The sequence below is a fragment of the Daucus carota genome, chromosome 2 (assembly GCF_001625215.2).
Source record: "Daucus carota subsp. sativus chromosome 2, DH1 v3.0, whole genome shotgun sequence".
In the NCBI taxonomy this organism is placed as follows: Eukaryota; Viridiplantae; Streptophyta; class Magnoliopsida; order Apiales; family Apiaceae; genus Daucus; species Daucus carota.
In genome coordinates this window covers 45125419-45148714 of record NC_030382.2, presented here as the reverse complement: position 1 = coordinate 45148714, position 23296 = coordinate 45125419, and the positions used below count along the sequence as shown (strand labels likewise).

The following is a 23296-nucleotide window of genomic DNA, read 5'->3' as shown; positions in this document are numbered from 1 at the left end:
GGAAGGACAAGTAGAGTTTTGAAATAAACGCTGAGCTGGAGCATGAGATACATATGAAGCAATACTACTATAGAGATGATTAGTGATTGTTTGTTTGGGTTAGGGTTAGGGTTAGGTCAAGGAGAGGGGTTACATGGACTGATCAGAGTGATCTAGTTGTATAACAAAGCATGCGCATGGGCGGAGGGCCCCTCTCTCTCCCACGATCTCTCTCGCATAAATCTCTACAAATGCATTCATAATTAGCTAGCTGCCTCACCTTCTTCACAAATTTTTGCATGCCCTCCTTCTGTATTCCCTCCAGTAATTTAAACCAACAAAAAAAAAAAAAGAAAGGGAAAAGGAGACCACTATATAAGACACACATTCTGTTTCATCATTAGGAAACTTTAGGATGGGAAACTTAAAGGTTTAATTGCCAGTACTGCTGTTTTCAACTTTCATACCAATTAACAACACTTGTACGAGTACTCTAGCTAGCTGCTATTACTAACACTCTGATAATTAATCAATAACCAAGTTTAAAAAATTTGATCCTTCTTGAAAATGTGTGTAGTGCTTTTTCCTTGAAATAGTTTAAGGAGTTTTAAACTTATGCGTATGTCAGTTAAAATAAATACTCCCTCCGTCCCCTTTTACTTGTCCCTTTTGAAAAAATAACGCATATTAAGAAAATGTTAGGTGGATATCTTGTTTTCATACAGATCCCTAATAAATGTAATGAATTAGATGGAGTTGTGTGTATATATATGCTAGTCAAACATTGGAAATTGTTACATTTTGAAAAAACATACAAAAAATTGCTTTGAAAAGAGAAGTGGACAAGTAATTTGGGACAATTTTTTTTTTCAAAAAGGACATGTAAAAAGGGACGGAGGGAGTATAATAATTTAAGAACATTCTTGAGTTTATTATTTACTTTAAATCCATTTTAATGAGCTAATTATTATTAACTTATTCCAACAGATTCATAAATAAAACAAAAACTCTAAGTATTTATATTTATTTAAAAGGTCACCTGTAAAATAAAATAAATTTAAAATAAGCATTACTATTAAAATATATATTGTATTATTCTTTTTGAAAGTATTTTTAAAATTTTAAATGATTAACGGGGGTGTATTCGATTGGGATTTTAATAGATTGTTTTTAGTCTATGGATTTTAATGAATTGCATGTGATTTTGATTTTGTGCGGATTCTTGATGAAATGTCACAGAGTTGATTGTATTTAAGCACAATGCTTCAAAATCCCATTGATTTTGGTGGGATTTCATAAAACTTAAAAATACACCGAAGAATGCCACAAAATCCACCATTTTATGAAATGAAAAAAAATCCGTCATCATTTGAATATCATCAGATTTTGATGGATTTTAAACAATCCTAATTGAATACCACCGGATTTTAAAGCATAATTCAAAATCTCAATTGAATACCACCAGATTTTGTAGGATAATTCAAAATCCCAATTGAATACCTCAAGATTTTAGTGTATTTCAAACAATCCCAATCGAATATCCTCGGATTTCATGAATGCAAAAAAATGTTTTAAAATCCCAATCCAATACACCTCTCTAAATGTTATAAGATAAAAGTTCCTAAAAGTAACTTGTTTTGTCAGTGAAGGTGGAATTAGTTGTCACCTCCCCAAGGCTTAAAATACTGGAACGAACAAACTCCTAAAAGTAAAAGTTGGTTGGGGAAAGTCCTCTTCTCTACCAGATCCATCCAGGCTTCCAGCTAGCTTAGCTTCATATATGATTCATAATAGGGTTTGTGTAGTGTTTGTCTATGGACACATGTTAAGTGTGGAATTTAATATGTTTGGGAGTTTTTGATTGATGAGGTTGTTTTATTCGAGGAGGGTCCACCATTATTAAGATATGAGAGCTAATTAATCAAAATTTTCTAAATTTGTAAAATTCCGCGCTTGCCGATGGAGACACAGAAAAACCGTTCATAATAATAATAACGGTTATTCTATGGTGTGCCGGCACACACTAAGCACCAAAATTTATGAGTTTGGATGGTTTCTATTGACTTATATTTTTTAATAATGGTGGATCACCTGCAATTACAACAAACACACCAATCAAAACCCTCCAAATCTATAAATGTTAGTGCTTAGCATGTGCCTGTGGGTACACACTAGACAAACCCTGATAATAATGCACTGCTAAACTCAACTCAACTCAACTCTTGGTCTAAAAGTCAAACTTGGAGTAAATGTGCAACTTTGTTGGATTTTCCCTGTCTAAAAGTCAAACAGCGGCGGTCAGCCAACAGTTGGATTTTCCCTGTTTTGGGAATTGGGATGCGGCCCATCTTGTGCTTCACACCATGTGCACATGCGCCCCCGCGGGTGTACTCGCTAATTTTTCCGTCTCCACCGTAAGATTATCCCTGGATAGCTAGAAACGTTGATTTATGTCCGTTTGAGTTAACTTAAAAGAGATGATTTTTTATTTAAATCAGATAAATACACTAGAAATGAGAAGTAAATAAGTTAATAAAGTGTTTGGAAAATAAGTTCAGAGAAAAATTAACATTCTCAGTTTTTTAAAAATATTTCTACTTAATTACACAAACGGATTAAGAAAAAGAGAAATATTTCGGGAAACAAACACCCCTTAGTAAGTTCCTCTAACTCCTATTCCATTTTGCATTCTTTTTTCAACAGAGAAAAGCATATTTTCATCTTATTTTAATATTTTTTTTAAGAAATAATATATTGGAAATGATAAAAATAAAAGGAAAAAATTAAAAATTATATTGGACGTAGACATGGACAATTAGCATGAGATAAAAAAATTTCATCAAAATACTCCCTCCGTCCCAAATTATATGTCTCTTTCGATTTTCAAGAAGTCAAATTACTAGTCTTTGACTAAATATTTGAAAATATTTATATAATATTTTAATAAGTACGTAGTAAGTTACATATATACTATATATCAAAATAAATAAAATAAATTTTATTTTATTTATATTGATATATGTGCTCATGATCAAATGCTAAGCACTACTCCCTCCGTATCTTTTTTCTTTTCCTGTTTGTGATGTCGGTACTGTTCATAACATGAGACAAATTACTAACTTACATCTAATCTATAAAACTAAATATACTCATGAGTGATCTTGTTAGATTCGTATTCACGAGTACTTTAATATGGTGAAGTTTTTATATTTAATGATACTACGAAATGAAAGATATTACCGATCAAAAATGTGTATTGGCAAACGTGAAAAGTACAAACAGGAAAAATATTTAGAGACGGAGGGAGTAAAATTTAAGAACTTGATCTATTTTGATTGGTGGTTGTGAATGCAATGAAATCTGTCATTAACTCATTATTAAGAATGTAAATCAATCAAAATAAAATAAAATTATCAAATTTTTATATTTATAATGTGTCCATGAGCAGAAAAACCGATAAAATAAACTAGAGATAGATAAAATAAATTAATATATTTAGTATGCCTAGCCTTGTAACTAATTCCAGGATATCAAGTGACAGGTACTACTAAGTAGTAAGAGCATCTTCAAGATACTCTTTATTTAGGTTCTCATCTTGAGATTTGAGGAAGGAGAGAAAAAATGTTGTTCCAAGAGATTCTTAGTGGCTCTTGTTTCTCTCTCCTCTCTCCTCAAAGTTAAGAGCCACCTCATTGCTCTTAACTTATTTTTTCACGATAAAAAAATCCTTCCCTTCAATTCACCTCCATCTTTCACTCTCTTTTGTCATAATGGAGCCCAATATATGAATAAAATATGAAATAGAGAAAAGATATAGAGAGTATTGTTGGAGTTTACGCTCTTAACTTTGTCCTAAGAGCATCTCCAACGGTGTTGGTTATAATCGTTGGCTAAATAGGATCTGTAAGACATTTTGTAAAATTTGCTGAACCTGTAAGACATTTTGCTTCAATGGTATTGTCTATATTGGTTGGCTATAATTTAAAAATAGTATATTATTAATATTTCAGATTGTTAAAATTGAATATATCAGTTCAATATGGTAATAAATGATGTGCAATCAACCTACAGATTTCTTACAGACCTGTAGAGGTTCGACAAATTTAGTCATCCATAGGAGGTTGGCTAAAATTATAGATAACAGCTTAGTGTGGTTGGACTATGAGTTTTTCGAGCTGTTGGCTAAAATTTTTTATTTATAGTATGCCAACTCACTTTTTAGCTAAAGGCTTTCAATGGGTTGGAGATGCTCTAAATCGATAAGAGCCATATTTTTTATATTAGGCTTTTGGAGATGCTCCGAGTCGAATTCAACAAGTGGAGTTAAATGGAAAGTACTGTTGAGAATCGTTACGTGTCATAATCCGAGTTTCTCGAAAGGAAGCTCATCCAACAGTTAGCAAATTTAACATATCACCTTAGTGGTGAGTTGATGATACATGAATTCCGACACGCAATAATTTGAAGTAAAACACTGTATTTCTAGTTTTACGAATTGTTATCATAAGTGATTTCAACAAATTTTTTATAGATCAAAGCTTTCTCTATAAATACAAACAAAGCAGAATTTCAATCCAGAAATCCGTGATTTTATGGATCAGGATATGGACCATGTTCTGAAAAATCCGGTTATAATCTAATTCGAATTCGATAGAATTAAACGGATTAAGATATAAATCATGTTTGATCGATTCAAATCCGGTTATTGACAACCATATCGGGGAGCAGCTTAACAACTGATGCTACAAATTTTGAGGACAAATTTTGATCCTCAGTCATATATAATTTATAAACATAAATTATAAATATTTTTTAGCTGGTGTGCTATTACTCGGAATTACCAAAGAGTAACCTAACAACTGATTCTACAAATCTTGAACCTCGTTATAAATAATTTATAAACATAGCTTATACATATTTTTCAGCTAATGTGCTATTAGACGAATGGAAATCGATAGATAATTATATGAAATTCAAAGGTGAATATTTATTTTTCCAAAATAAAACCACCGAAATTGATATTTCAAACCAATACGAGACGATGAAATGAAACATAAATTTGATTCGGAGATGTTGCTGTCCGACGTGTCCGTGGCACATGAATCTGTGGCACATGAATCTGCTCAGTCGCCGACTTTGCAAACGCTACTTCATAATCTACTTAATAATATTTAAATGCCGAGTAATTTATTCTTTCTACATGGGAAAAACTTGGACTATCATACAACACCAAAAATCAAAATACAATAATGAACCCTAGTGGCCCTAGGCCCAACACCATTACAAAAGTTCAGTACCCAACTCTAACTCTTAATAAACTATGAAACTATATTTGAACGACATTTCACTGTATAGTGGGGAACAAATGGGGGAGAAACAGAAAAAAACTATGTGAAAACTGAGTGCAACGGTTGCCACCTTGGATATGTTATCATACATCTCGGCTAGCTAGGAGATCATGTGAAAGTTAACATGACCTGAGCAAGATAGGACCCACAGATGTGCTGAGCATATCACTAACGGCAACCTGAACCTCATTTGATCCATGCTCGCAGCTTATCAAACTCAAAAGTAGAGGGAAGAAGTGTGTCATCTTCGCCTCAAACAAGGATTCTTCTAAACTACAAATAGCATGTATGGTTGAAACAACAAGAGGTGCCCGTGCAGCCAATTCCCTTCGTTTACCAGAAGCCAAGGGAATCAACCACTTGGGACTCTCAACCAAAGATGGTACTGCCATTTGTGGAGGCCGGGCTACCTCTATGTAGAACTGCAGGACTTCTTGGCAAAGTTCAACAAGTTGAGACTCTACTTCTGATTCTTCAAAACCTTTGGGTCTATCCAAAGCAAGATTTTGTAAGAAAGTGAGGCAGATTTGATATGATTCATTTTCAAGCCGTAATAATGGAGGGTCCTGCATTTGGGTCATAGATGCAAACTCTTGTAGCTTGGAACGTAAAGTTGTGTCAGCATTAATCTTGTGAGCATGAAGAGCCACAGTGTGCACTGCATCAAATGCAATTATAGTGTTTTTTGCAGAAAGGTGTCCTCTGTACATGTTATATATCTCCATCACAGCCTGTAAAATTAAGCAAGAGAAAACCTTAACTACAGAAGCCTCACCAGTATCAACTGCGAATAAGTAATCTTAACTCCCACCCAATATAGCATAACATAAAGAACATGTGCTGGATTACAACACGACTAGTTTTTATTTTATTCAAGTCGATCTTGTTTTGACTCTTTTCATTGAAATGTCAATAATCCTTTTCACCCAAGATATTTAGACGTTTTGTGTTAAATATTGTGACAGAAATTAAAAGTAATTATATACAGAAAAATAACAGATTCTACCTGTATTAACAATAGCTGAACAGCTGCTCGGCACTTGGCATCAGCAATAGCATCTTGGAGATGATATGCCCTCGAGCTTGATGAATCGTCACCAGACAGAGCAGTTTCAGCAACTAACTCAGTATTATTTTGTCTGTTTGAATCTAACACACGTTGCGAAGTATCTTCATTCAAAGTAAATGAAAAATCTGGAAGTGTTGCATCAGCAGCTTCTTTAAGTGACAAAACCACTTCTAACCACTTATCATCAGAAAACAGATTCCCAGCATTGCTCATCAAACGGACAAATGCACTGATACCAATACCGGCAAGGCTATGGTGGGGACGCTTGATAAAACTTACTAATAGCATCAACACCTTGCGCAGAAGTGGATTGACTGTGTCATAGAATTTAACAAACAGATCTACGACAAGTTGGAGGGCAAGCGTGCATGTCTCATACAGCCACGCATCTTGATCAAGTTCTCCAGCATCACCATCAATCCCTTGCTCAGGTGTACTTCCACCAGAAGGATCAATAGCATGCCTGACATAGTCAAAGATGGGAAATAGGACCGATTCAAACACCCTCTCCCACAATGGCAAAGAGAAATGATGGCCATAATTACGTAGAGTATCAAAAAGCACTTGAAGGGCACTCTTTCTAATTTCAGGCCTCGGGTCAAAGCTTAGTTCTGATAATCCTGGGGAAGAGTAAAGCAAAACTGTGGGTTTATACAAGTTTTCACATCAACATGAAAGCTCTCTAATATACACACACAGAAAGAAACATGCACACAATTTTATACACACATATATATTGATCTAACGTACATAGTTGTTACAACAGCAAGGTGTTGGTTAAAAGTGATAGTATGCCATAGGCGTCCTTGGCGATATGGCATTCACCATGTGAATATATAACAAACATATAAACACAATTGTTCTTTGCAAAAATATTAATATCTACATCTAGCATTCCGAACATTCATGAAAAAAACTCTTTTTTTTTTTGAGTAAATGAAAAAATCATTTAAAATGATTAAATGTTTATAAAATTTTAAGTATTCTCTGGTATGAAAAAACTCATTTATAATTATTTAGGTTATGCAATACACACACACACACACATATATATAATAGTATAAGAAAAGAGAACCCAAAGCTCAGGAGTTTACCTGAGGTTAGAAACACTTCAATTACAAAAGACTAAGTGGCATAAATGTAAATACAAACTCTACCCACAGTATATATACAAATATACCCTGTATTTTGAATTACAGGAATAACCGAGAACACCCCTGGGACCACTAAACTCAGATATATATAAAATTGTCCAACAAAAAGATTTGGGCTGGATAATATGGCGACCAGGACGCCATGCTTTCTTTTTAGTGTTGTCGCAAGATAACGATGCTGGGGTCTAGTAACAGCTATTGATCAATCATATAGTAGTCTTAATATTTCTATTAAAAATAATTATTACTATCCAAAGATTCTGAAGATAAGATGCAGGATATGTTCATCTATGAAAAACTACCACTCCAAACATGGACCTAATTTAGTTCTTACCGGCCAACAAAGGGAACCAGAAGTATAGATGATCTTCCCTATCGGTCATGTTCCCATTGCTGTATTTTCCATCTGTTCCTTTATGAGGTGATATAGAAACCTTTTCAGATGCTTCCTTTTCCTTGATCTTTGAAAAGCCTATATCCCCTTCAGCCAGTTTTGCCGCACAAAAACGAAGAAAGGCAATAGCATTAAGACTGATGTCCTTGTTAAATCTGCTATTAGTAAATGCAATTAAGCAATTAACGCAGTCCGTAAAAGTCGTCGTTTCGGTCTCAGTGATATATGGGAAATAATCGCGCAATATTTTTTCAATTATTTCGAAGGCCAAAAGTACGATGTTTTTGTGGTCATCATAAGCTGCTGTCTGGAAGACCTGAAAATCGTTATAATACAGTAAATTAAAAGAGGGCTTGTAAGGAACAACATATTACATATATTCATATGATTAAAAGAAATGATTGTAAACGAAGATATGCCCAATAAATTGTGATAGAAATGGAAACCAGAAAAGAATAAAATACCATGAACATGCTTTTCCACCCTGACTTCACATTCTTAACGCGAGACAAAACCATTTGGGAAACACATCTGATGATTAGCTCTCTGATTTCAACAGCACTACACTTCCGCATAACCACCACAAAAGGCTTCATAAACTCATTTTGAAAATTATAGTTAGCCAACTCTTCCCGCTCCAAAAACTTCATTGATAGTTGACGCAAAGAATCCATTGCGAAAATTGCAATGGAAAGGTTTTCTGAGCAACCGATAGTCACAAAATAATCAGATAATACATTCCAGATGCTTGACCAGACCAGCCTAATTCGATTCATATTATAATGCCTGTTATAAGGAAATGAAAAGTTAGAAGTTTACACTTTAAGCTTTATCAAAGGAAAATGATAATAAAAAAAATATATGAATTTTTTGTAGGAAAATCAAAGCCCCGAGTATAGGGCATAAAATCAATTAAGTCTAGTTTGAAATTAAGTAGCTTATAGCGAATTGCATGAATAAAGAAATAAGGGAAAAAACATTCATACGCGATCTCAACAATTTTTGTAAGGCTGAAAACCCGTGGATCAGATGTAGATTTTAATTCTTCCATAGACACCTTGCAAAGAGCTTTAACAAAGTCAATTACTGCCTCACTATTTAATTTTTGACTCCTTATGAATATGCGACTCATATCACCAACTTGCTCCAGCATGTTTAGGTTAGAGACTAAGTTGTTCATTTGCTCTGGTGTGATTCCTGCAGATGCATCACCACCAACTCCAGCACTATCGTAAGTACCCCTTCTCATGGCTGCAGCCGCATACTGAATCTTCCCAGGTCCCTTCTTTTTCAGAACTGGAAGCATATTAGGTTTAGCTTGCTTTGATTTGTCAAGTTCATTCTGATTAAGTGCAAAGAAAGTCGCATCAGGTGGAGCCCCTTCTCCCAAAAGATGCAAATGCTCGAACCGAGAAACACATGTCAAGATATGTTCCCAGGCCTCCTGTAAGAAATTTCCATCTTCGTCTGCAATTGTCACTATTGCCTGTTGAATAATATGAGTTCTTGATAAGAATAATGCTTCCTTAAGAGAAAGCCAAAATGTTTGGCTTCTACTACAATAAACCATTGTCAACTTCAAATAAAAGTTGATAAAGATCACCTTGACTGGGGACAAAAACAAGCTTACTTTTAGTCTATATAATTTACTAGGGCTATTTTGATAATGATTATTGTTCAAGTCAAGATAAGAATGAAACCATTTCTAATCTTCATAGGCAAAAAGAGTACAATGGGTACTTCAAATTAGAAGTAAATCTTGCTAAACCCTCGGCCTCTTGCACAGCTTAAATTCTCAAAAAATAAACTGTTAAAAAAATGACCAAAGTCTAGTCCTGTAAATACTTCTGATAAACAGCCAACTCAAATTTTACATTAATCAAATCAGGCAAATATTTTTATTCAAATTTGATCTACTATCTACACTACAAAAGAGATATTTCAGAAGTTTGTAGACCTTGACAAACATTTCTCATAAGGCACAACAGATGTTTTGCCATGTTATCAAAGCATAAGTGTCGCTTGGCAAGTCGCTTCATTGACAGCACTCCTCACTATAGTTAGAATTTTATTTATTGACCATCAGGCATCAACTATGTAAGAGTGCTTGCACAAAAATAGAATAGATATAATGCAATCTAACAATTGCATCAACTATCATTTTTATCAATGTAGATGCAATGGCTAATCATACATTCATATGGAAAAAAGTAGAAACTATCCAAGCCAACTCCCTCTTCAATATGACGAAAAGAAGTTAAGCTATACCAACCTTGATGGCATCAATGTTCTTCTGCTTGATATCAGCTGGAGAGTGGAGGCATGTAAACTTTGCTAGTGATGTTACAAAAGCATCTCTATGAGTCTTCATAGACATCACTGCAGTGACATGAATTGCATGGCGAAAGCCTTCAAGACACAGGCTAATGACTACTTCATCGTCACTTTGGTCAAGAGGAACACTAAAGGCAGCCAACATAGGAGCCCAGCATACCTCAATCATGAATCGGAGGATCATAACATCTGTTGCTGCATAATAGACTGACCTACAAAATGCATTTGAAATGACACCATGAGGAAGATCTCAATGATCTTATGACTTGTGTCATGAATTACAATGCCAGTCAACTAGATCCTTTAAAAGTAAGCACCAAAGAGAGAGAAAAATTCCACATCCCTACTAATATTTGAGACATATTATACATGCATCATGTATCATATGCAGTATTTCCAATTTTTTTAAATTTCTGACGAGTTATTCCCGTTGTTAAAATTTAATAGAAATTAACAAAATGCACACACTCCGATTGTTGATCTGGGATCTTCCAGTAATTTCTTTCTCTTTTCACTTTTCAGTTGTGACAAATATATATAGCAGTATTAATTAATTCTCAACAATTTAATTGTGCTTCTGATCCAGCTATATTAACTATAGACGATGCAAATTACCTTTGACGCGGACTTTTTCTTTTATGCATCTTCATCACAGACAGAAAGACCTATAGTCTTATATCCACATACAAACAAAAAAAGTTGGCGCCGATATCACTACATCTAACTTTATGCATATTTAACAATATCCATGTGACGACAAAATTCTAAAGGCTCGTGATTGCAAATATAAACATCAAAGTTGCATATGGTTAAACAAACAGAAGCTTACTGTCACTCAATTGGCATTGGCCACAGAAGAATAAAATAGCAAATAAGGATATTAAAACCACTTCAAGTAACATATACATACAAACTTTTTCTTACTCAGTTTTGCGAGCTTTTTCCTTGAATTGTTCCTGCATGTTTCGCATGAGATCATCACTTGTCTGATTTTCTTCTCCTCGCTTGCGAATCGCAATATTCAATATACTATCCAAACCTAAAATTCTGTTTGAGTTAACTGACTGTTTTTGTTGAGGAGCCAATTCATCGTCTTTCATTTTAATCTCTTTTCTTGATATTCTTTCATATAATGATCTTAAGTACTCCTCGGCTAAATCTTTTCCATCATCTATGCCCCGATTGTTTCTTATAAAATCGTCCGCTGACATCTGCAAGGTAACAAATATAAGAAGATGCAGAATTTAAGAAAATGACTGTACTTGGCAAACCCAGATATTATTGAACTAGAATTGTATACCTTGTTCTTCACCATTGGGTTATGTGCATCTGTATTGAGCAATATAACAGAGTAAGCAAGCACATAAGCTGTATCTGCACTAGTGAAAACCTTCGGATTACATTTGCAGTACCGCTCAGCAAACTTTTCCATAATTCTGTCAATCTTCTGTGCCTCACCAGGCAACCTAAAGCCCCGTAGGAAAACTCTAATTGCCTCATCAAATTCCATCCCTTGAAAGTCAAAAGAATCTACATATTCATGCATCACCTTAAGTGACAAATCTTCTCTTTCACCTAGATAGTCGCCGATTAAAGTCTTGTTCAAACCGGATGCATCTTTTAGGAAATCTGCAATTTCTTTCGGTGACCCACCCACCTTATTTGCTTTGATAAGGAACTCAATACCCTTTTTCGGTTTCCGGTTAAAAAGAGAAATACCTTCCTGCCATGAATTGCAGATAAGATTAAGCACGCATAACCAGGTAAAAGTTGGACTGTAGGTAATTCTGCTTGACTTTGTTACGGAAGTAATTTACCTGAAGTTCAAGCTTGTATGCTCGACGCTGCTCGATTGTTGAGACATCAGAAGCTTCACTAGAGGCCTCTGAATGAGTATCAGATTCTTTGACAGACTCATCCACATTCCCATTCGGTGTGGTGATAATTCCAGATTCAGAACCATTCTCAGTTGGCTCAATTCTTTTTGCGGAATAAGGATCTGGAATTCTTAATTGCTTGTTCATCCAATCACCCATTGACTTTAGAATAGCCACTAGGCATTTCATAGCTTCAAGTTTCAAGACTACCTCCTGTGGCGGCAATAGGGTAGTAGTGACACCAGGTGGAACACCCTGAGCAGTTTTAAGGAGTCCGTTGACCATTCTGGACAAAAAGATTACAGTAATCATGACAACGCGAACATAACTCATATATCTTACATATAACAGATATATAGACCAATAAAATGTGCCACTGATGAAAGATTAAATAGATACCAAAGCTGATGGAAGAACATACCGCTCAAAAATGTTTGATGAATTCACATCGCAATCATAGTTGATGAAAATATCCACCAAGATCTGTGAATCAATACAGAGCTTCTCCAGAAACCGAAGCACGATCATCTTCTGCTGCAAATTTGGTTGAGCAACATTTTCTAACACTCTGAGAACAATCATAGGAAAGAATACTCCAATCTCTGCCTTCAATCCAGCTCTAAAACGTGATACCAGACTAATGAAGATCGAGCAGGAAAGCTGGAAAACAATCATAAGGGTTGAAGCACTATTCTTCAGCAATGACAAGCACAGGTACTGCTTAATGGCACCTAAAAATCTATGTAAGAGACAGAATATGTGAGTTCACTGAAGATTGTGGAATCAACAATGTCCAAATCTTGAAAGCAACTATGTATATATCGTTTAGCATGTGCAATGGGGAAAAAAAAAAAATTACAGCAAGTCAGTATGTAACTAGGGACAGTTCAGAATCAGAAAATTGATATGTATAAAAGGATAGAATAAGTGCAGAGAAACCAAGGAACCAATTTCTGCCAACACAATATATTTTACAATCAAGAGGGTTGGCTCAATCAGATTCATAGTGGACCTTATGTTCATATTGTCTTATGGTTGACTTGCTATGCAAAGACTTCTTCAGTTCCTAAAAAAGCTAAGGTCACTAAGAGTGCAGAGACCTCGGTATGGTAGTATTTACAAGGTCATAACATGGTTGTATTCACCTACTACACTATGTTTCAGTTAATAAATTTCTTGAGCTCTGGGCCTCCTACTAATATTGTATTCTTAAATTATTACAAATGTCTTCACGCACAAATGTTTTCAGTCTATTATAATGGCATGGTATCAATCTCAACTTTGGATGCGTATTAACATATAAGACAATTTGAAAGGAATGAAGACAAGACCTGGAATTGTTACTCAAGTATCGTACTTGTAATAATTCCTTAACAAAGGATTAAAGCACCAATTAATAATGCAACCTGAAGTTCTTTATAAATATTACATGTTGATTTTAAGGGATTTCTCCTAAAGCACCATATTAAAACCTGTAGTATTATAAATCTTAAAATTGTCAATTAACTTAGATGATCCAGCTTACATTGATCAAATATAATGAAAAGTTTCAATAGTACTTGATTATTGCTTATCAAAGACAAGAGAACCAACACTTGATGCATTTACTTCTTTATTTAAAGCAAAGAAGGTTGCCACCAGGACAGAGAAGTAGGGTTCATATTGGCAAATCAGAAGCTAGCCAGGTACTATATTTGCGTGATTTTGACTTTTTATGTAATTCCGGTTCATATGTGATCATCTTACCAACATTAAGTTTTGCTAAACTAAGTACAAACTTCACTTGTTTTACCAAATTCACAATCCAAGAGTCAACTAATCTATGAATGTGACTTTTATGTCAGTATATCTAAACTTGTACTTATAAGGGTTCTAATCTAGAGGAAACATAATTTTTTCATCTTTTACGTATAAAAGAATAAACACGATATACACCACACAAGAAAAGGATATGCACGGGAACTACTGCCCAAGGATTTTCAAACCACGGGAATACAAGTGTTTGGGTCACAACTCTTATTTTCAACTACCAACCAAAATTTGACAATAATAAAAGATTACTTCTTATTCACATAGGACGAGAACCCTAATGCCCTGCTTGGAAACATGAATTCATTTGAAATTCTGGATTTGATTAAATTACATGTTCGGTTTAAGAAAATAATTTGGATTTCATTTGGAATCCAAGCCAGTCAAATAAATACTAGTATAAACTGGGGAATTTGAAATGACAAGCCCAGTCATGTCATTTGATTTCAACATTTGAAATAATTTACATGTTACCAAACATAATCTAAAACTAATTGTACGATTACCACTTCCGGGAGATGCTTCTTATACTTAACGACTCCCATTATTTACAATTACATAAATGAAACACATCCCATTATTACTCCAACATAACTAGAATATTCCCCAAACCTCTACTTTTCTCGTAACGAATTTCAAAGGATCCCGAGATGTGGATCATCCAAGGCACATAAGCATGGCGTAATCCTGTTCGAACCGGGGTTTGAAACCATACTTCTCCTCAAGAGGAAAGATGGGGCGATTCAGGTGAGATCCAATATAGATCCAACTTTCAATTCACTTGTGGGATCCGGGAGAGACCACCATGGCTCCTCTCTTCTCGAGAATCCATACATCCCTTATCAGTGTATGGATAGCTATCTCTCGAGCACATGTTTAGGTTCGGCCTCAATGGAAAATATAATGGAGCACCTAACAACGCATCTTCACAAACCAAGAACTAACTTTGTTCCTAAATAATATAACCGGCTCCTCATCAGAATGTATGTATCTTCAATGTATATGTCTATAATCTATATTATCCGACTCATAATAAATATGAGACTTCTTGTTCGGTCTATATTTTACTTATATCATTAATGATTATTTTGAGAGGGGTATACTCGTAAAGTAAACTCTGGTATCTAGTCTATAACACCCACTACAACTTTAGAAGAGCAAAAAAAACAACTAGACATGCATGAAATGCAATATTAGGTAATAAATATTTGAAAGTGAGAAAGTACACACATATCAACACACTCATGTGTTCGTAATATGAAAATGGTACCTTTCACTAGTTCTAAAGATGGCCCCGGCGTTCTCTAACAAAATCTTAAGCAACTCCAAAGCAATTATCTTCCCTCTCATCAAAGTTGGATCTGCCAGTGCTTCCTTTGGCGGAGTCTTCATGGACAACTTACAAAGGGCACGGAAAACCAAAAACGCATCCCTCCTCAACTTATTTCCAATTTGAACCTCCATGTCATCATCCCTCTCCACCTCACCATCTGCCAACTCCCCTTTCCTCCCCTCTAATGCCGTCTTATACATACTAATCTCCCAATACTTAGCATCCAACATATCCTTATCCGTCGAATCCAACAGATCAGCTGGATTTGTTGACTCGACTGTCGAAGTCTTAGTTTCAAATGCTCCATCGTGCACTCCCGACCCTCCAGAAATCGGTGTCCCCGGGTTCAAAACACCATCAATATCCTGCATTATCTTAGTAATAAACCCTTGCACAAACATGGTCATGTTCCCGTCCGCATCTGTTTTCTCCGCAGGCTCCATCAATTCAGCCACCACAATCGGCTGAATGGGAGCAGCTGCCGAATCAGCCTCCATTCTCCTAAACACAATCACCAGCATCTGAATTAAACTCGCTTTGGCAGTAGTCTGATTCACAACATTCTTACTCCCTAAATATATATCATACGAAGTCCGCACAATTTGCAACAAACAATCTCCATGAATCCTCAATGAAACCGAAGTAACAGCCGACAAAATAGTCTTCAACAACAACAATTCAACAGTCTCTTCGTTCAATTCATGACACTTACATACCGAATCAATCAACTTGGCCAACAAACTCGCTTCCGGACCCCCACTCGTATCCGCCTCTCCTCGTAAAATTCCATGGGCAATCAGCTTCTGAATACAATCCAACGCAGGCTCGGCGATCTTCACATTCCCCGAGATAAGCGCATTAATCAACGGCGTAAGAATAATTTCGGAATCAGCAAGCGAGAATTCACTAGTACCAGTATCATACAAAACGCCAGGGAGAGTGGCTGACGTGTCACCCTCCGCCGATGGGCTATCAGGCGAGTGAGGAGAGAAAGGAGATTCAGAAGCGAGGCGTTCGAGAAGAGATTTACATTGATGAACGAGCTTCGAGTGTTTTCTCCAGGATCCGTTCTTGATGATTTTCTCGAGCGCCGGAGTTAGGGTTTGAGTGAGGCGAGATTCGGCCTCCGGCGAAGCCATTCCGCCGGAGAGAAAGTAGATCTGGACTGGATTTGAGAGACTTGTTGAGTGGAGTCAGTTAAAATCGTTGATTCTATGTGTTTGCGGTGGCGCAGAGTGAGTGATTGCGGTGGTGATCGCCGGAGAAGCGTGTGTGTGTTTGAGAGAGAGAGAGAGATGGAAAGAGAGTGGAGTGGTGAGATTAGAGAAGAAATGGAGGAGAAATCTGAGATCGCGTTTGGGATTTGTTTTTACAAGTCCAACTTTACCGCTTGGTCAATATTCATAACTAGTTATTCATTTTAATCATGTTTATCCCTTTAATAAGTTAAGTATACTCTTTAGTTCCAGTGTTTTTACCGGAGCTTATAAAAAATAATATTTGTAATTTCTGGTGTTGCGGTTTTATGTTTTTTAAAATATTTGTAAATTATGATTCTTAAACAAAATTATTTTATATTTTATGAAATTATTAAAATGTGTATATAAAAAATTGAAGGCGACAGTTTGAGTAACACAAAGAGGCAAGAGAAATAGTGAGAGTCGAGGAGGTAGAAATAAAATACATGACTTAAACAAGTTCACATTAATAATAATTTTAAAAAGAAATAGATACGTGTATACTAAAATTTTGAATCTCTTAAAGTTTAATTCTAGCTCGATGATAATGTGCAGGTTAATTTGCTATTAGTCTCTCCTTTTCCTTTTAAGCAATTTAATTGTCCTTTAATTGATACTACTTTTAATCCTATTCATAAAATATTATAGATAGTGCAAGTCAATTTATTATCTGTCTCTTCTTTTTTCTTTTGAACAATTAGTTCTCTAATTGATACTACCTTTGATCCTATGTATAAGTTATTATAGATATTTTTTTGGACAGAAATGAATGAATTTAATAAATAATTGAAACTCAACCGAGAAAAACCCTCGAACTGTCAATTACAATCCGATTAAAAAACAAAAAATGAGCTAAACATATAACTGCTTTGTTTTCGTATCGCTTAACAAATATATTCTTTAATTCAAAAGGTACTGCAATCAAATATCGAGCAATCCAACCTATATCAGCTGTGAGCACACTAGAATCGCAATTGACCTTCACATAAGAGCAACATCTGTTTAACCAAACAAATTTATCATTTTATGTCGTGAAAGGTGAGTTTTTGCGATGTTCACCACCGTGTCATATTTGATACAAGCTTCACGGATCACCCAAAATACCATATAAGTCCTTGGAAACGTCATCGAAATTCATAACAAAACACACAAAAACATCAAAACAAATACAAACATTCCTAAAAGATGGGCACAACCTTGATGATAAGGTACTCGACAAGAATTTAACCAAAAAGGGTTATATCTAGGGCTGTAAAATGATCCGGGTGATCCCGGGTACCCCTCTGCTCAAGTACCGGATCATACTATTTTTAGCTTGTCCAGATTTGGGTCCGGGATCGTTTTATTCGGGTATAAATCGATCCTGGGTATTTGAGATTCGGATCTGAACCGGATATGATCCAGTATCGTATTTTATATTTTTTAACCGGGTAGTTTATGATCCATCGAATATGAGTCAGATATGATCCACTAACATCAAATATCATTATTATTTTAGTTGTTCAAATAATTATCATTTAGTCTAAGTAAACACAATTTTATAAAGTATAATAATTTTGAATTAAAACTTATAGTTATATGTTGGTATATACCATTTATTAAATATATATATGAAGATAATAAGTATGATCACATTAAATAGATCATATTTTATGAAGATATAAACTTAAATAAGATATTACAATTTTATAAAATGATGACTATTTACTTGCAAATATAATAGTGTTAAAATATAACATGTATATGAGTTTGAATCGAATATGAAGGTGGATCATATTCGGTTATTTGGGTAGGATAATATTTTTAAAAATTATATGAGATCGAATCTGAGCGGGTATAGGTGTGCTCGTATCTGGGATCATATATTATACGGGCTTAATTTTTCCGCCAGATTTGGATCGTTTTCAAAACGGATATGAGACATGTATCATATTTTCGAGCCGGATATGAGCCGAGACACCGGATAGTCCGTATCGATTTACAGCCCTAGTTATATCTTGATTTTATTAATAAAATTGATAAATATGAAAGAAGATGGAATAACGAAGATAATTAATTTTTTGATGAAAATTGGAGAGCGGAGAAGTGACGGCTAGAACCCTAGTTTTGGAGGTCAACTCTTAAAATAGATAAATAATAAAAAGTAATATTTTTATTTAAAATTGTAAAAAAAACTAATATCAATATATTATTATTACTTTTTAAACCAATTTTAGATAAAGCACCTCAACGACAACAGGAGTGTACATATTTGCCTTCAAAAAACAGGATTGTACAACTGTACTGTACATATCCATCTGCATTTCATATTCATAACATCATATGAACATGCTCCCATTCTCATAGGAGGAATTCACAAGATAATCCCCCAAATTCTCACTATATCTAACATGTACGCATCTTCTTCTTCTTCTTGTGTCCCTGCACCGAAGTACATCAATTCCAGAACCCAATTTCCCCAACTATGTTTAAACTTTTTCTTGAAAAAACCCACCAATTTCAGATTCAGTGAACTTCATTTTGAAGCTAAAGCTGTGAAAAATGCAGAAGCTACGGAGAAATCCGAAGCTAGAGAAGAAAATAAACCAAAATCGAAGTGGGTACGTATTGGGTCGGAAATGAGTGAAGCCCAGAAACAAGATATAGCCAAATTGTCACCAAAAATGAGTAATAGATGTAAGGCTCTTATGAAGCAGATAATTTGTTTTGATTCAGAGGAAAGTGATTTATCAGTTTTGTTAAAAGAATGGGTGAAGAGTACAGTTCCAAGAAGAGCTGATTGGCTTATAGTTCTCAAAGAATTGTGTGCTATGAATCATCCAATGTATCTTCAGGTATTTACCCTTTTTATTGTGGGAGTAATCTTGTTAAAGTTCATTTCCTTTTGGATTATCGGGGTTCTATAGTCTATAAAATACCTTAAATTTGGTGCTATTCTATATTTTCTTCAAGAGCCTAAATAAGGGAATAGATATGTAATAAGCAAGTCATTCTAGAGCCAGTCCAATAGGTTACTTATCTCATTACCTATTAATAATATAAAATAATGAATCACAGTGAGTCTTATTGATTTACGTAATCTATTTTTAGTGTCAACTCCAATAGCAACCCCTATATTTGTAAAGAAAGGAGAGAGATGAATTTTTTATTCATAAATATTAAATAGGTAATGACTAGAGGTTACCAAAAATTAGGTAATGGCTAGGAGATTTGAGGATGTGCTAGTGATTTTGGTAACTACTAGGATAGTGTTGGGGTACCTTTTTTTTTGATACATTACCTAAATATGAGTTTAGGAGCTCATTTAGGTAACCTATTGGACTTGCTCTTAGTAATATGCTAAGAATCAAGGTGAATTGTGCTTTTTAACCCCGGACTTTTATGTATATAATCGTGTCAACAATGTGTTTGATTTAAAAATGTGTCCCCTTTGTTTGCCCATATACACATTTTTAACACTTGGAATTCTATATAGCCTGTTTTGTGTTATCCTGTTCTTTTTCTGAAATTTAAGAACTTCTGGTGGGGGCTTGTTGGGGTTGGAACATATCTTTGCGTTACAGGATGATATGTAGTGAAAACTGGAACAGAGCAGACAAAAGACTTGCATAGGTTTTGGTAGTGCATGATTAAGAGCAGCTACAATGCAGTGGTTTTGATTGTTGTTTGCTTGTGTGGCATTGTTGTCTCCCATTAAAATGAAGAGTTGTTTTTAAAGTTGTTAACATTTGTTGTTCAATTTGAACAACGGTTGTCTGGGTTACTAGTATTTTATTAAATCTCCGAGCTCGCCCATGTACTGGAAGTTACTGAAGTTGTGGGTGCTAACAACTTTGTATGAGTTGTTTGTGATTGGAGTGTTTTAAAGGAAAAATTGTTTAGAAGTGAGTAGGAAGAGAGAGAATGTGAAATATTAATTTTTTAGGTGATGTGTAGGAAGTAAACAACTCTGGAGGTTGTTTGCATTGTAGTTGCTCTAAAAAAGCGATTAGAAGTGATGTCTAGTTTGAATAATCACCGAACACTGTCATGATTTCCACAAGGTCCATGTTTAATTTTGTGTGATAGGAATCCTGTGGTTCTAAGTTCTGCGTTTCAATTCAACACTTCCCTGCATCTGCTAATCAATAACTTCTTTATATAGCAGTAATGGTTAATAAAAATCTGTCTAGGCCTGTAACCCATATTTGTATAGGCATACAGAGTTATGTCCGCACACCTATTTTATCTGTCTATACGTCTTAAGAGTTGCATAGACACTATTGCTGACACATAAAAACTATCAAGTCAACATAAATACTATTTTCACTTCCTGGGTGATGATTCAGCTCCTTTTGCTTGATAATATCCTTTCTCAATATACTCCATATTCTTGACGGTGGGGTCTAGAACACACGGAGGCTTATACAGGTTGTGGTATACTAAATTATAAAATGCAAGTAGGAAGCTTATTTATCTTCTGTGACCCCTCTCCATATTATCAAAAACAATTGTGATGGCAGGAAGCAGGATAATCAAGGTGTACAGTTGTGAATTCTGGATGCCACAGCTAAAGTTGTTCTAAACCTTCTCTATCAGTTTACACTTCTCAACCAATCCAAGGGGTTATAGTAATGCAAAGTAGTTTGGCTTTGGCACAATCATTTTAAACTTAACAAGCCTTATTCTTTCCAAATATCTCCTCCCTGGTCCCTCTCCCCCAACCGCCGCGGGCAGAATAATTGAAATAATAAACTTATAACTCAAGAAATAATTGAAATCTTCCAATACTAAATGTCATTGCTGATGTTATAAAAACTCAACAGTGTATTGAAAGTGTAAGAAGTAGTTTACGAAGCAATACGGATTTGAATGTGGAGAGAGATTCTAAAATCACTAAATTATGTATGAAGTAGGCAGTGCTAGTAACGCTATATGCAAGTCTGCTCGAGGAGCCTCACATGCAACTAATCCATTTCGGTAGGAGGCTACATTGTATGATAATAACTAGTTTTTCCTATTGTTAGTAACTTATTTATTAGAAAGTGGCCAAATAGATTCCCCATGGACTAAATAGGTACATTACTGGAAAATGTGAAAGTGGAAGGGAGAAAAGGAAGCATGACTGCACTGATATCATACTAAATTCCTGTGCTACTACTGAAGTACTCACTCTTCATTTGGTACAAGAGCAATCTAATCTGATGCCCAAGATAGCTTTTTGACTTTCACTCTATATATTGAAGTTGATATCTTCCTCTTGACCTGTGAACATTGAAAAGTTTCAGTTACATCTGTCTAAAGCTTTTAGAATTTTAGAATCTGTTACCTTGTTTTAGCATAAAGAGTGAGTGTTCAAAAAAAAATTTGGTTCTGCATAGTGTGTTGGAAGAATAATTAGGTGAGTTATGCTTTTCCTTTTTATCTTTTTATTGTTTCAGCATGGTAGATCAGTCTAGGTTATCACTTATCACCAATCACTGTAGGCCTAGAGCCAAACCACATATGTTTTTGTTGTCCTTTCTGTTTGTGTTATGTAGTTCCCTATGCATTATTTTGTTAGTCACTAGAAATAAGATCATTGTAAGTGCCAAAGCATGACTAACTTGTGCATGTCACGTAGGTAGCAGAGCTTGCTCTACTGGAAGAGTCATTTGAAACTAATGTCCGTGACTACACGAAGATAATTCATGCTTACGCAATGCAAAATCAGGTGCAGGAAGCTGAAACTATCCTTCTAGCCATGAAGAGAAGAGGTTTTATGAGTGATCAAGTGACCCTGACTGCCTTAATTCACATGTACAGTAAATCTGGCAATCTTAAGATGGCTGAAGAATCATTTGAAGAGATGAAACTACTCAGTGTACCTTTGGATAGGAGGTCTTATGGATCAATAATTATGGCCTATGTTAGAGCTGGCTTGTTTGACAGAGGCGAGAATTTACTTTGGGAAATGGATGGCCAACAAAATTATGCTGGGAAAGAAGTGTACAAAGCATTGCTTAGAGCGTACTCAATGACTGGTGATTATGCAGGAGCTCAAAGAATATTTGATGCAACTCAATTAGCTGGAATCATTCCTGATGTCAAACTGTGTGCTCTCCTTATAAATGCCTATGTAGTTGCAGGTCAAAGTCATGAGGCATGCATTGCATTTGAGAACATGATAAAGGCTGGTCTTAAACCAAATGATAAATGTGTGGCTTTAATTTTAAGTGCTTATCAGAAAGAGAACAAAATTAATAAGGCAATGGAATTTCTGATTGATTTAGAGAGAAATGGCATCTTGCTAGAAAAAGAAGCTTCCGCAATATTGGCTGGGTGGTTCCGGAGTTTAGGGGTGGTGGAAGAAATTGAGCTTCTGCTGAGAGACTATGAATCATGCGAAGCTAATTCCGAGGCTACTTCTACTTAGAGCTTAGAGCTCTATCCTTCTTGCATTGGTGACTACCTTCATCTCCCCAAGACACCTACTAATTCTGAAGGTAATCAAGTAAATCCATGATTTCCTGTCATCCCTTATATCTCATAAGCACTACATGTGGCACCTACATGGTTGGGGTTAAAGGAAGCAGGTTTTGAAGGCAGCATAAGCTTTTTATGTGTTGCATCATTGGCGATAGAATTTGACAAGATTTGGTCCCAGAACTTTAATAAATTGCTAATTTACTAGCGAAATATATGTATCCGTTGGGCATACATTAACCTTTTATAACTAGGAATCGTTAGTGTCTGTATTTAATACTATTGAAGAATGATTCAATATAATCGATGATGTATAA

The 23296-nt window shown here is 35.2% G+C and overlaps 2 protein-coding genes across 2 annotated transcripts; one reads left to right on the top strand and one right to left on the bottom strand.

Annotated features, from left to right (window-relative positions):
• Positions 1–5180: 5180 nt before the first annotated feature.
• On the bottom strand, positions 5181–16682 carry LOC108208795 (brefeldin A-inhibited guanine nucleotide-exchange protein 2). The gene is made up of 11 exons (XM_017379327.2): positions 15235–16682; positions 12577–12894; positions 12096–12441; positions 11579–12001; positions 11203–11489; positions 10217–10490; positions 8931–9430; positions 8409–8730; positions 7885–8260; positions 6334–7016; positions 5181–6058 (listed from the first exon to the last, which is right to left on the bottom strand). The coding sequence occupies exons 1-11, from the start codon at positions 16434–16436 to the stop codon at positions 5447–5449; spliced, it is 5343 nt and encodes a 1780-aa protein (XP_017234816.1). The 5' UTR covers positions 16437–16682; the 3' UTR covers positions 5181–5446.
• A 2116-nt stretch (positions 16683–18798) lies between these two features.
• On the top strand, positions 18799–23296 carry LOC108206433 (pentatricopeptide repeat-containing protein At1g01970). The gene is made up of 2 exons (XM_017376737.2): positions 18799–19369; positions 22138–23296. Exons 1-2 carry the CDS (start codon positions 18926–18928, stop codon positions 22927–22929), a joined length of 1236 nt encoding a protein of 411 aa, XP_017232226.1. The 5' UTR covers positions 18799–18925; the 3' UTR covers positions 22930–23296.